At 46.8% G+C, this 14,779-nt stretch overlaps 1 protein-coding gene across 1 annotated transcript in view; it reads left to right on the top strand.

Moving 5' to 3' along the window:
- The window catches only part of WNT3A (Wnt family member 3A), a 141,053-nt gene extending 126,646 nt beyond the window's left edge, over nt 1–14,407 (top strand). Inside the window, exons 3-4 of the mRNA XM_074986353.1 lie at nt 9,781–10,046; nt 13,922–14,407. Of these exons, the coding sequence (XP_074842454.1) occupies nt 9,781–10,046; nt 13,922–14,401 (746 nt within the window). The 3' untranslated portion in view covers nt 14,402–14,407. The remainder of the gene's footprint in view (nt 1–9,780; nt 10,047–13,921) is intronic.
- Nucleotides 14,408–14,779: the final 372 nt, after the last annotated feature.

The raw sequence follows: 14,779 nt of genomic DNA on the forward strand, positions 1-14,779 counted from the left end.
AGTGCCAGTGTAAACAGGCTCCGGGAGCTGGGACCCAACACTGCCTTCACTGTTAACTACACCCCTCATGGAGGGAGTTTCAGGCCCACTCATGAGGAGTGGATAAATGGGGGCAGTTGGCCCAGGGCTCAGCATTTCAAAGGGGCCTGGAGCACTGGAAGATTGGGGGAGGGGCCACAGGACTGACTGCCCTAAGCCCCACCCCCTTTTGGTCTTGGCCTTGCCCCTTTTGGAGCAGGGAGCTGGGCCCTTCTCCCACGTTGCCCTCAGGCCTGCGGTGGCTGTGGGCGCCACTGAGGTGGTTACACAGAACGCCAGGAGAGAACCGTGGCCACGCACGCTGCCATGTTAAAATGCTGCTGCGGCTTCACCTTAGACTTACAAGTGTAGACAAAACCTACGTCCACGTCGGCTGACACCAGACCGGACATGTCAGAGGACGAAAAGCAGACAGGGCTCCAACCTAATCATACCAAGCTGCGCTTGGGAAAGCAAGAGGGAATTTCCATTCTGAGCCCTCCAGCCATCAGCCTACGCCCTGGAGCTTGAGCGTTGATTATCCTTATCAGCTTGCATAGCTACAAACAGGGAGGAACTGGCCCTGTCACAGGTCCGGATGCTCATGCTGTGCTCACAGCCCACAGCAGCTGTGTCTCTGCCTTTGCAGAGAGCCACACTCGCATCTTTAAGCTCTCTGCCTCGTGTAGATCCTGCCACCCAAACTACTCTGGGAGATGATCTTTACTTTGCTCAGCACAATTACAAATCACAGGCTATTTACGAGAAAACATATGTATTAATTTCAGGATGCTGGGGCATTACAGGTCACGTAGGACAAGTCCATCTGGCTATGAGCGTTATCTGTGAATAGGAAAGCACCATGTCTAAGCTCTTCTTAAAACCTCGCCATTTGATCAGTGTTTCTTAAACTGCGTTCCACAGAACACTGGTGCTCAGAGGTGTGCAGTGAGCCTCTGACGCTTTTTTGATATCCCTGTTGCTGGTCTACATTTTCTGTTATTAAACCCAGATACAATGTTACTTCTTCAGTGCTGTGATGCCTGATTACATTCCTTCATTTTGGTTTGGCGGCACATGTTGTTATTTGACTTTTTTGGGCCGCCAACAGTATTTTTTAAGAAAATTTTCTTGGCATTCTGCACCAAAAATATTATTGTTTGGTGTTCCGTGGTCGCAAAAAGTTTAAGAAACACTGCACGAGACAGGTTCCCACAGTAGTGTTGCGTTGCATGGTTACACCCTGAAGATAGCTTCCTGCAGCAGTGTTGTGTTGTGTGATTACACCCTGTCTCAAGAAGCCCTGTATTTAGCTCTGTCAGTTCCAAACTGAAGGGCCATTAGTAGAACCCAGTTACTAGCACACAGCATTTCTGTCCTAGATCCTTACTTTTTCCACCCCTTGAATTAAAAAAATCTCACTTCACTCTTCAGCCTGACAAGCTTTTCGGGGTTTGTGTACAGCTGGTGTGAGAGGGAAAGCAGCAGGTGGGCGGGATGGGATGAGTGTTAACTAGACAGCAGGAAATCAGCCCCACTGCAGAGTGGTTTCAATGGCTTGTTGGCAAAGCTGTTATCTAAGGTGAATACTCACAGAGCGGTAGCTAGTCTGCATCCTCAGAAAGCGAAAAAGCAGTTCTTGTAGCACTTCAAAGACCAACAAAATGATTTATTAGGTAATGAGCTTTGGTGGGGCAGACCCACTTCTTCAGATCTGCAAATGTTAGTCTTTAAAGTGTTACAGGACTGCTTTTTGTTCTGTTATCTAAAGGTTAGGACTCAGGATTCTGTACTTATCTCTGCCACTCATCAACTTGGAGACCTTATGCTAATCACCTTAATGTCAGGGGCCTCTGCTTTCCCCCCAACCCTCCTTCCTGGTTTGTCATGTCTGTTTTAACTGCAAGCTCTGGGGTAGGAACTGTCTCTCGTTGTGTATTTGTACACTCCCTGGCACAGTGAGGGTATGTCTGCATGACACCTGATCAGCATCCTGTACAATAGATATGACAGAGTTATTCTGGAATAGTTTATTCTGGAGTTATTAGCCCAAAATAAACGGAAGTCCCAAAATAAGCAAACCTTATTCCAAAATAGAATGTTCACACACAATACAGCCTATTTCCGTTCAGAGTGCTGCTTCCAGGGGCTTTAACGTGAAATACTATGTCCACACAGCAGTGTTATTTCAGAATAAGCTATTCCAAAATAGTTTATTTCAAAATAGCCCCTATACCCTGCGTATACAGTCTCTATTCCAAAATATCCGTTTCAGAATAGGCACTATTCCTTGTAGAATAACGTTCATGGAATTCAAAATAAGCCATCTGCTATTTTGAAATTATTTGTTGTGTAGATGCTCACAAAGTTATTTGGAAATAGTAGCCATTAATCCAAAATAACTTTGCTATGGTACCAGTCTCCTCTGAGTTGGCTAGGTGCTCCAGAGAAATAACAAGAATGTAAATACATTCAACAGACCTTCCATTTGAAGCAAAATTCATGGAGTCTATTGGTTTCAACTGGTGCCTGGGGATATTTTGGTGGCAGGAAACGTGATATGCTAAGAAAAAGAAAAAAGAAGAAAAGCTTATCTTTTTTTTCCCATGGAATCATTTCCCATAAGAGGGGTTGAAAGCCCTGGCATTTGGGTCATTTCAAACAAAATTTCTTGTAAGGTATCTAGGTTGAGGATGTTGGTAGGATATGTTGTAGAGTAATCACAGACCCATACGACCAAAGCATTAGAAGGGACCCCCAGTGACCATCTAATCTAACCTCCTGCCGAGATGCACAACTCGTAGTGTCTAAATATATTGCACAGGTAAAAAACAAGGACTTGATGACATAATTGAGATTCGTCTACCATTCAGAGCAGTGATGGGTAACCATGTATTATGAATGGGCCACATGAGGGGTCCTCCTTCACTTTTTTCAGCCACAGCCGGTGGAGCCCCTGGCCTCAGGGTGCCCACCACTGATTTAGAGCCCTAGAGATGAAGGCCAGGGGAGAACACCTGACTTTCTAGCCTGACCTCATCACTGGTCATTCAGTGCCACCCCGCCACCAGCATCCCAATGACCAGAATTATATCAAAGCATTACAGCCCTCAAAAGACCCACCCATAAGAGACCACAGGCAGAGAGCAGGAGGGTCTGACACCCAGTGCACAAAAATTCTGTTTCATTCTGTGTTTTGGCTGTTCCTCACTGGCTTTTCCCACCTAACGTCCCCTACACACGTGCAGCGTTTGAGATGCATTTAGCAGCTGGGTTTGAGCCTCATGCTAGATTCAAAAAGGATACTCCGATAACTCCTAGGCACTCGGTGCACTGTAGGAGGAGGTTTAGGCACCTCACGGTGGGATTTTCATGTGCCAGCATGTTGAGTGGGGAGTCCCTAAACTCATCAATGTGAACTGCCGAGGAACAGGGTAGGGCTGAAGGCCCATATCCTCAAACAGGCCTAAAGCCCATTGATCTGGGGCTTAGGTACCTGACTTGACAGAGATGCTGATTTCCAGTGGGGATTCTTGGTCGTGAACGCTGACCTGGAATTAGGTGCCTATAGCGGGGCTGACAGCTGCAGCAGGCCCCAGCTCTCAGGGCCTAGGGCAGAAGGGGCGGGGACTAGAGAATAAGGGGCGGGGACTAGGGCAGAAGGAGTGGGGTTTAGGGAAGAGGGGGCGGGCCTAGGGCAGAAGGAGCAGGGCCTAGAGCAGTCAACCCTCGGCTCCACCTGCAATGCAGCACTAAACCCCACCCTCACGCTCCCTCACAGCCACACCCAGTGACAGGGCAGTGCTTCTGTGGCACTTCAAAGGGCCCAGGGCAACTGCCCCATTGCACCTCCTCCCCCTGCATATCAGCAGGCCTGGGTGCCTGTAACAGCTCAGCCTTTGCCCAAGTTAATCCAGGGAGTGAGGGCCAGCCCCTTTAGGGGGTGGGGTAGGAGATGGAATGCTAAGGCAGGGGCTGTTTTTAAACCCCCCCGCCGTGCTGCCTGCCTTGAGCTGGGGCTTGGAGCCAGGTTTCCCACCACCGTGCCCCAAGCACCAGGCTCTTGGGGATCCTGGGGCCAGGGTTTCTCAGACTCTCCATGTGGCGCTGTTCTACTTTGCACAGCTAATTAACTCCTCATTGGAGCAGGGATGTGACCATGACTCTCCCCACTGAGGGAGCCAACATGAGGCTCTTGAGTCAATCTCTTGCTCTCGTTGGCCCATTTAATTGTTCACAGTGAGGGTACTTAGTCTTTGAACCGGCTCACCAAGGGTTGTGGTGGAGTCCCTTCTACACGAATTCCTTAAGTCAAGGAGGGGTTTAAAATTTGCAGCCTAAGTCCCCTCCCATTGGAAGTCAAGGAGAGTCAGGCACCCAAATCACTTCGGCTGTAATTGACAAATTACAAATCTCCGGTTAATGAGATCATTGCCTCTCCAGGGGTCCCTTTTCGATGGGATACAGTATCGTCCAGAGCCAACTGACTTCTCTGTGCCTGTGTGTACATAGGAAACCCACTATTACCACTGCCCACTCTGGACTGAAATCAAGACTGATCTGCTGTGTGTCATAGACCTTCTACTGTGAACGCTGAAAGAGTTGAAGGCAGGATATTCTGCCTTCTGTCTTCGCTACAGCTCTCATGTTCAGAGCACCCACAGCACACAGCAGCGACCACCTGGAATTCCTCGGCAGCCACTACAATATACTGCCCATAATCATTCACTCTCAGGAAGATCACCAGCCTTTGTTCAGCGAGGTAGCCGAGTTAGTCTGTATCTTCAAAAACAGCAAGAAGTCCTGTGGCACCTTATAGACTAACAGATACTTTGGAGCATAAGCTTTCGTGGGAAAGACCCACTTCATGCATCTGATGAGGTGGGTCTTTGCCCATGAAAGTTTATGCTCCAAAATATCTGTTAGTCTATAAGGTGCCACCAGACTTAGTTCAGAGGTATCCGAAAGCCGTGACAATTTCTCTCCCAGGAGTCAGATCTCATTTTCACAAGCAGTTACCTCGCCTCAGCTCCTCATCCTTTGTCTTTTTTAAAGAAGCTGCATTCTTTAGTATCATTTCTCTGGTTGTACCATCTCAGCAGTGAACGCTAAGCTGTAATAATACTTTCCATCTTCTGTCCAAGTAACTCAGTGAACATCAACAAATTTAGCTCTGTGAATTCCTTGGGAGACAGGTAGAATTGTCCTTTGCCTTACCGATAAGAACACTACAGGACACAGGGGGATTAGGTGACTTGCCCAAGATTACATAGGAAGTCTGCAGAAGAGCTGGAAATAAATTCTCAGGTCTCCTGACTCCCTGTCTTCCTTAATTCTCCTTGCAGATAGTATCACTTTCCCCCTCCATCCATATGTCTCTGGCTGGATCAAGGAGGGTAGAACCAGGAAACTCTGAAGGATAAAACCTCAAGATACTGTGTGAGGATTTCAAAAGTGGCTAGTGATTTTGCGTAGGTACATCTTGCTGGGGGGCAGTTTGGGACATTTTTGAGTACCCAGCTGATCAGAAAGGGCTGAGCACTTTCCTCATTTCCTGTAAGCTGAGTGCTTGGACTCAGATGGTGCTTGGTCCTGCCATGAGGGCAGGAGACTGGACTTGATGACCTGTTGAGGTCCCTTCCAGTTCTAGTATTCCACGATTCTATGATTCAGGTGCCGGCCAGCTGATCAGCACAGCTCTCAGCCGGTGTTTGAATCAGTGGTGCACATCCACACATAAAAAAATTTATTCCATCCATGGATGGAAAAATTAGAGGGAATCCTGCTGAGCACCCACCTTGTGCAACTGAGCCTCCTTTGATTCGTCTAAAACCAGGCCCTTAATCATTGCAGCAAACAAAATCACTAAATCACGTTTGAAAAATCTCAGCCTGCGCTGGAAGCAATATGAGATGTTAATGTGCTGAAGCCAGAGACTCAGTGACCTGCGGCCACAGGGATAAACAGCAGTTAATATGCTCTTAACCCGACTCCCCCTTAACCTGCTCCCACCAGCTGACTTTCCAGAAGCAGGTCTTCGAGCTGTAACCAGCTGCCTGTCTCCTGCTACCAGAACCACCCAGAGAGGAATGAGGCTGGCTGACAAATTCATTGCGCTCTCCTCTTATCTTTGCTAAGGCTCTTGCATTTTTATATGGCACCTTAATAACCCCTCATTTCCATTACAAGTGCATGCCTTCCTTCTGCTTATCTGTATCTATGCACTCCTTCTCCATTCCTGCAGCCACAGCGCCTCAGGCTCTGACCTGGTGAGCTCTCCAAAGCTCAGCAGGGTCAGGTCTGCTTAGTAACAGGATGAAGGTCCGGAGACCTAATATGTGCAGGAAGTGCTTCACTAGATGGTGCTCTTCCATCTGCATCAATATTGAGCCCAGAGTCCCAGCCTAAAGTTAGGGGTGAGAATCGTAACTCAAATCCAACACCCCCAGTGTGGTGGTCATTAAGGCAGTTATCTCAGGAGTAGGGTTGGTAACCTCAGTGCTTTGGGACACATCTCAACTGCATTCTGCCCAACTGAACTCCCCGTGAGTGCTGTGCACATCCTGTTGCGTGTGGTTAAATAGCTAGTGTGTTCCACCCAAGAGGCAGCTGCCTTTCACTGGCAGGGAAGCAGTCCCTACATGCCCAGTTTATTGAGTACTCTGCAGTCTTTCAGTATGAGATGTGCTTTGGAAAATCTGAAGTTATTGTTAAGGAAGAAAACAAAAAAAACAAAAAACCCTCCAGATCTGAAGAGTTTCTCTAAGTGCTTGATTAAAACTATCTTCTCCCTTACGGGTATGCGCTCAGTGACTTACTGACCTTTATAAACATGCTGACATTGTGTTGCAGGCACTGCTTACCCCTTTTGCTTGTAATTGCCTGTGTGCTGTTTTATTTATATATTGTCGGATTTGGTAGCCTTCCCAAACAGAAGAGCCATTGCACAGGTTCTGGCTCAAGTATTCAAGCTAGTCAGGACTTCTCTGGTAGCACGCAATATTGGTTTCTGTCCTGAGAACATGTTAGGGTTTTGACTTGGCTTGTTAAATACTCTCCATATTACTAAATGCAAATAATTGACTGAGCATCTGAAGTTATAGGGCCAGATCATCAGCTCGTGTAAACACAGCACAGAGTCATGGGAGTCAATGGAACTACACCAGTTTAAACCAGTTGAAAAATCTACCTCTGCGGCTGTATTTGTATTGCAGAGCAGTACTGGTCACCCTGACAACATGGGTGACACCAGATTTGTTTGGATAATTGGGATTGATAATCCAGAGGGCTGGATTATCAGGTTTGGTCTGTGTTTTCAATACAGGTAGAACTAAAGCAACTTGGACCATTTTCAATTAAATGTATACAAAGGGAAAAGGAGTTCAGGAGATCTGTCAAGCTTGGTCTAAACTAGGCAGGTGAGTTGACTGTAGATATGCAATTCTAGCTACAGCAATTGTGTAGCTAGAACTGATTTATCTTCAATTGATTTATCTGGATGTCTTCACAGAGGGAGGTCGACCTGAGAAAATCTCCCATCAACCTCCCTTACTCCTCACAATATGGAGAAGTACAGGGGTTGACTGCTGATCCCAGATAGTTTGATTTCACGTGTCTCTACCAAGCTCATGAAATCAAACTCTGGAAGATCAATCCTGACTGGATTGATCCTGCGTACAGTCTAGAGGTGCCCTCAGTGTCTAAAGAAGACAATTTTAAAGGTACAACTGCAAACTAACTGATGTGATGGACAGATAGGAAGAACAATAAGAAATCAATAAGGTGTCATCAGAAGCTCTTAAAGATGTCAAAACGAAAAGGAATACTGTATAAGGGCAAACACGGATCAATTGCAAAAGCTGAGTACAAAAGAATGGGGCAACCATGTAGTGACAAAATCAGAAAGGCACATAATGGGTTATAGCTAGTGAGGGACATAAAAGCCAATACCAAGAGAATCTTTACATTAATTAGGAACAAGAGAAAAAAACAGCAAGAAAAGGTAGGTCCTTACTTAGGAGAGAAGGAGAGTTAATAACAGGATGACATTAAGAAGGCTAATGTGTTGACTGCCCTTTTTGCTACAGTTTTCAAGAAAAATGTTAATGATACTCAGATACTCAACACAATGAAAATTAACAACCAAGGGGAAGGAATGCAAGCTGAGACAGGGAAAGAACAGGTTAAAGAAAGTTTAGATAAAGTAGCTATAGTGAAATTGAAGGACAGGGTTAGAATGTAAAATGAATGTAAAATGACCCTGCTTGAAGCAGAGGTCTGGACTAGATGACCTCCTGAGATCCCTGCCAGCCCTGAGATTCTATGATTCTACAATGAAATTGACAAAGCAGAAATTTGTTCCAAAATCAACGGATGAAATTCAATAAAGACAAATGCAAAGTCCTTACGAGGGAAAAATCAAATGAACAACTACAGGCTGAAGAATAAATGGCTAGTTGGCAGCACTGCTTGAAAAGATTTGGGGGTTATAGTGGATCACAAATTGAATGAGCATAAGCAATGTGATGCAGTTGTAAAAAAAACTAATATCATTCTGAGTTGTATTACCCAGAGGGTTGTACATAAGACATGGGAAGTCATCGTACAGCTGTACTCAGCAGTGGTGAGGCCTGAACCACTGTGTTCTCTTCGGGGTGTCACACTTTTGAGATGTGGACAAATGTGTGAGGATCCAGAGAGGAGCCACAAAAATGACCGAAGGTTTTAGAAAATCTGCCCTATGAGGGAAAGCTTCAAAAACTTGACATGTTTAGTTGTGAGAAAAGAAAATTGAGGGGGACCCTAAGAACAATCTTCAGCTAGGATAAAAGCTGCACTTAAGACACCTATTGCCCCACATTTATGTCCACTGCCTAGGTAGACCACTCAATTGCTCTGCATATCCAAAGAAGGCAGGACAAGAAATACTGAGTTGAATCTGCAACAAGTGAGATTTTAGGTTAGATATCAGGAAAAACTTTACACTAAAGGTAGTTAAGCTCTGCAATAGGTTTCCAAGGGATGTTGTGGAATCCACGTCATGGGATTTTCTCACATCAGTTTGGACAGGCTCCCATTAGGGATGATCTAGGGTTTACCTGGTCTCGCCTTAATAGAGGCAATTGGGCTAAATGACCTCTCAAGATCCCTCTGAGCCCTACATTCCTATGATGCCGTAAGAGCCAATGCATTGGCCACAGCAGCTGGGTTATCAGATCAGGTAGAAAAGAAGAGGATGTTTCAAGGCAATATGAGGAGGGCAGCACTTGGTATGCATGGTGGGGGAAGCAGCATGTTGGAATAGCCAAAAGTCCTGGTGTTTTCTCAGCTGTCCACACCATGCTAAGGAAGCAGCCACACCATTTGCAGAGTCCTGCAAAGCCTGGGCTGGTCACAGGGCTCTGAAAAGTGTGAGGTTTATTTGGCCTTGGCCCCACAGCCACAGAGTGGAGTCGGGCAGCAAAGAGGTGTCTCCCCTCCCACAGGGGTGACTGGGGCCCAGTCCATACATACCAGAATCAGTCTGGGACAGCTGGAACTGGGAGAACCTGAGAGCTCCATTTGGCCATTTGCTTCCTAGAGCCTGATCCAAAATCCATTGGGTCCATTCAGTGTCCTCCAGTGCTGGGATTCTGGAATTCTTAAGCCAGGAGGTTGGTTCCTAGCCTGCTTCTGTGTTCTTCCAAGCAGCCACTCACGCCATTCTGCTGGGAAGGGTCATGTGGGTCCCCCCCCTCAGTAACACCTTTCCCTCTTTCACAGCTACCAGGGAGTCGGCCTTCGTCCACGCCATTGCCTCTGCTGGCGTGGCCTTCGCGGTGACCAGATCCTGTGCTGAGGGCTCCGCCACCATCTGCGGCTGCGACACCCGCCACAAGGGCCCCCCCGGGGAAGGTTGGAAATGGGGAGGCTGCAGTGAGGATGTGGAATTCGGCACCATGGTGTCTCGAGAGTTTGCAGATGCTCGAGAAAACAGGCCAGATGCTCGGTCAGCCATGAACAGGCACAACAATGAAGCTGGGAGGACGGTAAGGTCACTTGGGTTCATTTTACTGAGTTCCTCGAAACATTTCCTTCCAACCCCCCGCATCTAAAACCCCAGGTGAACGGCAAGAAGAATCTAAGGTGAACAGTTGGATTCAATGCTGTAGCTCCCACTGCCCGGTGTGTGTTACAGATTCCCCTCAGAAGGGGATCCACAGAAGATATGAGCCTGCTGTCACTGCCAGGCATGGGTCCTAGGCCTTGATCCCCAAAGGCATTTAGGTGCCTAACTCCCATTGGAGCCAGGCCTTTGAGGATTTTGGCTTCAGCCTGCGAGCTCAAGTGACAGAAGTTCACATACTCAGCCATGAACTACTTAGGTTCAGTCTGAAGGAAGACCGAGAGGAATGTCATCACATACAGATTTCTCTGGGCTCTTAGTTCCATGCCTCTTCACACCTAGCCGGTACCTACAGTTGCCCTACATTTTACTTCAACTGCCTGTGTTGAGCACCTGAGGAAAAGAGCTTGTGGCCAACAGGGCAATTGCAAAACAAGACTGTCGATACACCTGCTCCTTAGCACCACCAGGAAGTGTTCTGGGCTTGGAGCGAATGTCTTCATCCCTCGCCCCACTAGATGCCTCACAAAAATTGTTTCCTGTTCCCTCTCCGCTATAGAGGGACCTCCTGGTTTATCTTACCTAGGGACCAAACTGCATTGAATTGTAGACTCAGAACAGGCTCCTACTCCCTTCTAAAGTGTGCTCTGTCCATTTACAAAGATTACGAAGGTTTCACTCCCCCAAGATAGCGTTCCACCGCTGAATGTAACCACAGTCCAGAGCAGGCCAAAACCTGAGAGCAAGGTCCTCAACTGATGGAGATGAGTGAAGCTTCATTGAAACTAATGGGAGTTGTTCCAATTTACATCAGCTGAGACTCTGGCCCTAGATATGACACACACGGCTTTAAAATCCAAGGTGAATCCCAACACAAAATGAGGGTGGCTGCAACTAAATAGCAGAAGAGGGAAGCAAGGCGTGTCACTGGTGGTGATTTGTCATCAAGCTGTACATCAGGTCTTGGATAGCATGAGTTATGCAGCATTTCTGATGGCAGTAAAAGACAAGCCAGAGCATATAGCCACAGGGTTGGATAGGATAATGAGGAACTGCCTCATCCTGAGAATCAGTATAGAGATACAATATTAGCTGTGAGTCCAAAACTGACCATTGAGGGTCTTGTATGGGCTGTCTTCATCTTCAGGCCAGCCTCAGAATTCTGAGCCATTTTTGGCACCTTAGTAGATATAATAGATGAGACAGAAACTGGCACAGCATTTAAACTGAAACCCTGTTGCTTCAGAAACAGCATACGTTTTCCATTCATTCACACTATGATGATGCTCCTGAGATGCACAAGTTCCTGTTCTCCAGAGTCAAGTATTTCCAGCTAATTAAGCTAAGCCATAGGGGAAGTCTCAACCAGTTCTCCTAAGAATTCAACTCCAATCTCCAGACCAAAAGCTTTGACTGAGGTTGAGATGATTAAGAGAACCAAACAAGTCTGTTGTTCTCCCATCACTAATTACAGACGCCTTGGCAGTGAATGAAGCTGCCTAATTGGCACCAAAAACAACAAAACAAAACAAAACAAAACAAAACAAAACAAAACAAAAGAAACAAAAAAGCCCCAAAATGTCGATTGCACCTTGTAGTTGCTGATTCATGGCAAATCTTTGGGATTTAGCTGGGTACTAGTCCGGTCATGCACGAAGAAATTTGCTGATCAGCTCTGCATAATGAAGCCCATGGAATAAACTCAGTCAGGCTATCTTCCACCTCGGAATGGTGGTGAGCATTGCCTGGGAAATCTTTGGCTCAATTTCAGCCCTGGGTAAGGCAGCATAATGAAGACAGTGGTCAGGTCTTCCATTTAGACCAGGTGGGAATTTCACCCATGCCATTGGGTAACCGTGCCACCCATGGGTGTGGTAGTGCCAATTCTAAGCATTCAAAGCACGCAGGAGTCAGACTTCTCAAATCACGAGAATGACTTAACAATGCATTCTCAGTTCCTTTCATGGGCAGCTTATTTTCTGGCAGGCCCACCGACAGGGTGGCAGGGAGCAAAGAGGACAATTTTTCCCTGACCTGGCATTTCAAAGGAGCTTGGAGTTCCAGCCACAGCCACTGCTGAACATCAGCACCAGCTGTCAGCACTTTGGGCCCCTTTGACGTGCTGCGGAGCGCTATGCCATCCCTAAGCCCTGCCCCTTCCACCTTTGACCCCTCCCCTTCTGGGGGAAGAGATCTGGGCCCCCTCTCCCACCTTGCCCCCAGTCCTGCAGTGGCTGTTGGTTCTGCTGCTTTCTGGTAGTTGGAATAAAAGATGAAGTTGTTGCCTATTCACGTGTCTCCAGAAACTGGGGCTTTCAGGAAAACACCAACCAGTATAAGGCTGGTGATAAAATTGCAAGAGTTGGCAACACTGCTGTTGTGCACTCAGCTGCCAAGCGGTGACCTGCTGAACACACCTCTGAAGAAAATCTTAAGATGCAGCAGGAAGTGACACTGGTGATTCAGTAGGTGACGCTCCCTGGGTAGAGTCTCGTTTGCAAGAAAAGGGAGCTTTGATGAACTGGCTGAATTCCAGTTTGGCTAATCATAGCACATTTCGCCCGTGAATTCTCCGTGCAGTTTCAATCAGCTTATGAATCCTCCTTCACTCTGTCTTACAGCGTTGTTTGGTTTGGCTAAGTGAAGTTAAAAAGCTGCCACATTCCACCTCAGAGGTGGCTGCATTACACTCCTGAGCAAACTGATCTTCGGGTGCGAATGTAGCAGTAGAAATATTTGCACACACAGGTACAGGAATGACCTTACCTCTCACTGAAAATACTTCATGTAGATCAGTGGTTTTCAACTGGTGTGCCGTGGCACACTGGTGTGCCATGAAAACTGTCCAAGTGTGGCATTAAAACGTTGTCAAATTCCCCTCCCACAACAGAGGTAGATTGATAACCCTGTGCCAGCTGTGGCTGAAGCAACAAGTCTGCTTGCACTGTGCTGTGGACCGGGGAGGAAGGGATGTCAGGAGGCTGTTGGAGGTGAGACACAGTTTAAATTCCCCATCCCAGCTCCAACAGGCTGGCAGGGAGGGGCAACTTTATGAGCAATTGATTCAGTTGAAAAAAGTGGGTGTGTCATAGAATTGCTTGTCTTACTGAAGTGTGCCTGAGAAGGCTGGGAGCCCGTGATGTAGACCATGTCCTATACCTGACGGGTGTATACAAGTGTAGTTGAGGAAGCTAAGCCAGTTTCCACCAGCTGTGAATCTAGACTTCTTCGGGATGAGAATTGTAAAGTAAATAACTGAATGTATTATTCATCCATATTAGGGTGTGTCTACACAGCAAAGTCATCTGGGAATAACGACCACTATTCCGAAATAACTTTGCAAGCGTCTACACAACACGACCGCTATTTTGAAATAATGGACAGCTTATTTCGAATTTGGTATACCTCATTCTACAAGGCATAGCCTCTATTCTGAAACAGACCTTTCAGAATAGGGGCTGTGTAGACAGTGGATAGAGGCTATTTTGAAATAAACTCTTCCAGAAGAGCTTCTTTTGAAATAGCGCCACTGTGTAGATGTAGAAATCTGGTTGCAAGTGCCTATCTTTTATGTGCTTCCAGGTGCACTAATCTGAAATAGGTTGTATTGTGTGTGGACGGACTACTTTGGAATAAGTGTTACTTATTTTGGGGCTTCCCTGCAGTGTGGACACGTTATTCTGGAATAGCTTATTTTGGAATAACAACTCTGAAATAAACTATTCCAGAATAACTCTGTAGTGTAGACATACCTTCATGGACTAATGGTTCCCTCTTCTCTTTTTCTCTCTTTTCTAGTCCATTATTGATCACATGCATCTGAAGTGCAAATGTCATGGTCTGTCGGGCAGCTGTGAGGTGAAGACATGCTGGTGGTCCCAGCCAGACTTCAGGGTTATTGGAGACTATCTCAAGGACAAGTATGACAGCGCTTCTGAAATGGTGGTGGAGAAGCATCGGGAGTCCCGTGGCTGGGTGGAGACGCTCAGGCCCAAGTACAACTTCTTCAAGGCCCCGACAGAGAGAGACCTGGTTTACTATGAGAACTCACCTAACTTTTGCGAGCCGAACCCCGAGACGGGCTCCTTCGGGACCCGAGACCGGATCTGCAACGTCACCTCCCACGGGATCGACGGATGTGACCTTCTGTGCTGCGGCCGTGGGCACAACACAAGGACTGAGAAACGGAAAGAGAAGTGCCACTGTATTTTCCACTGGTGCTGCTACGTCAGCTGCCAGGAATGCATACGAGTCTACGACGTTCACACGTGCAAGTAAAGCAGGAATTCCCTGCCCAGGCTCCGTGCGGAGGAACGGATTTCAGCCTGCTTCTTCTGAGGTTCTGTAGATGGGAAAGATCTACTTGTTTATATATAGTACAAGAAAAAATAAAAAGGCTAAAACTGGCTGGATAGAATAGATCTAATGACTTCTTGGTCATCCCAAGATGGAACTGGAGGCTAACATTGCAAATATGGAACTCCGTACAAAAAAAAAAAACCCCATGCACCTGTTAGGAGACTGTGATTTCTTTAACTCCCCAGCAGCAGAGAACTGCGGAGAGGATTGTTTGTGGGGGCAGGACTCTTTGCTCTTCTTTCAACTAACCTGGAGAGACTCATGCTATTAAGTGTCCTTTGCAAGACTTGCAACTTC

This window comes from Carettochelys insculpta, chromosome 2 (assembly GCF_033958435.1).
Source record: "Carettochelys insculpta isolate YL-2023 chromosome 2, ASM3395843v1, whole genome shotgun sequence".
NCBI lineage: Eukaryota > Metazoa > Chordata > Testudines > Carettochelyidae > Carettochelys > Carettochelys insculpta.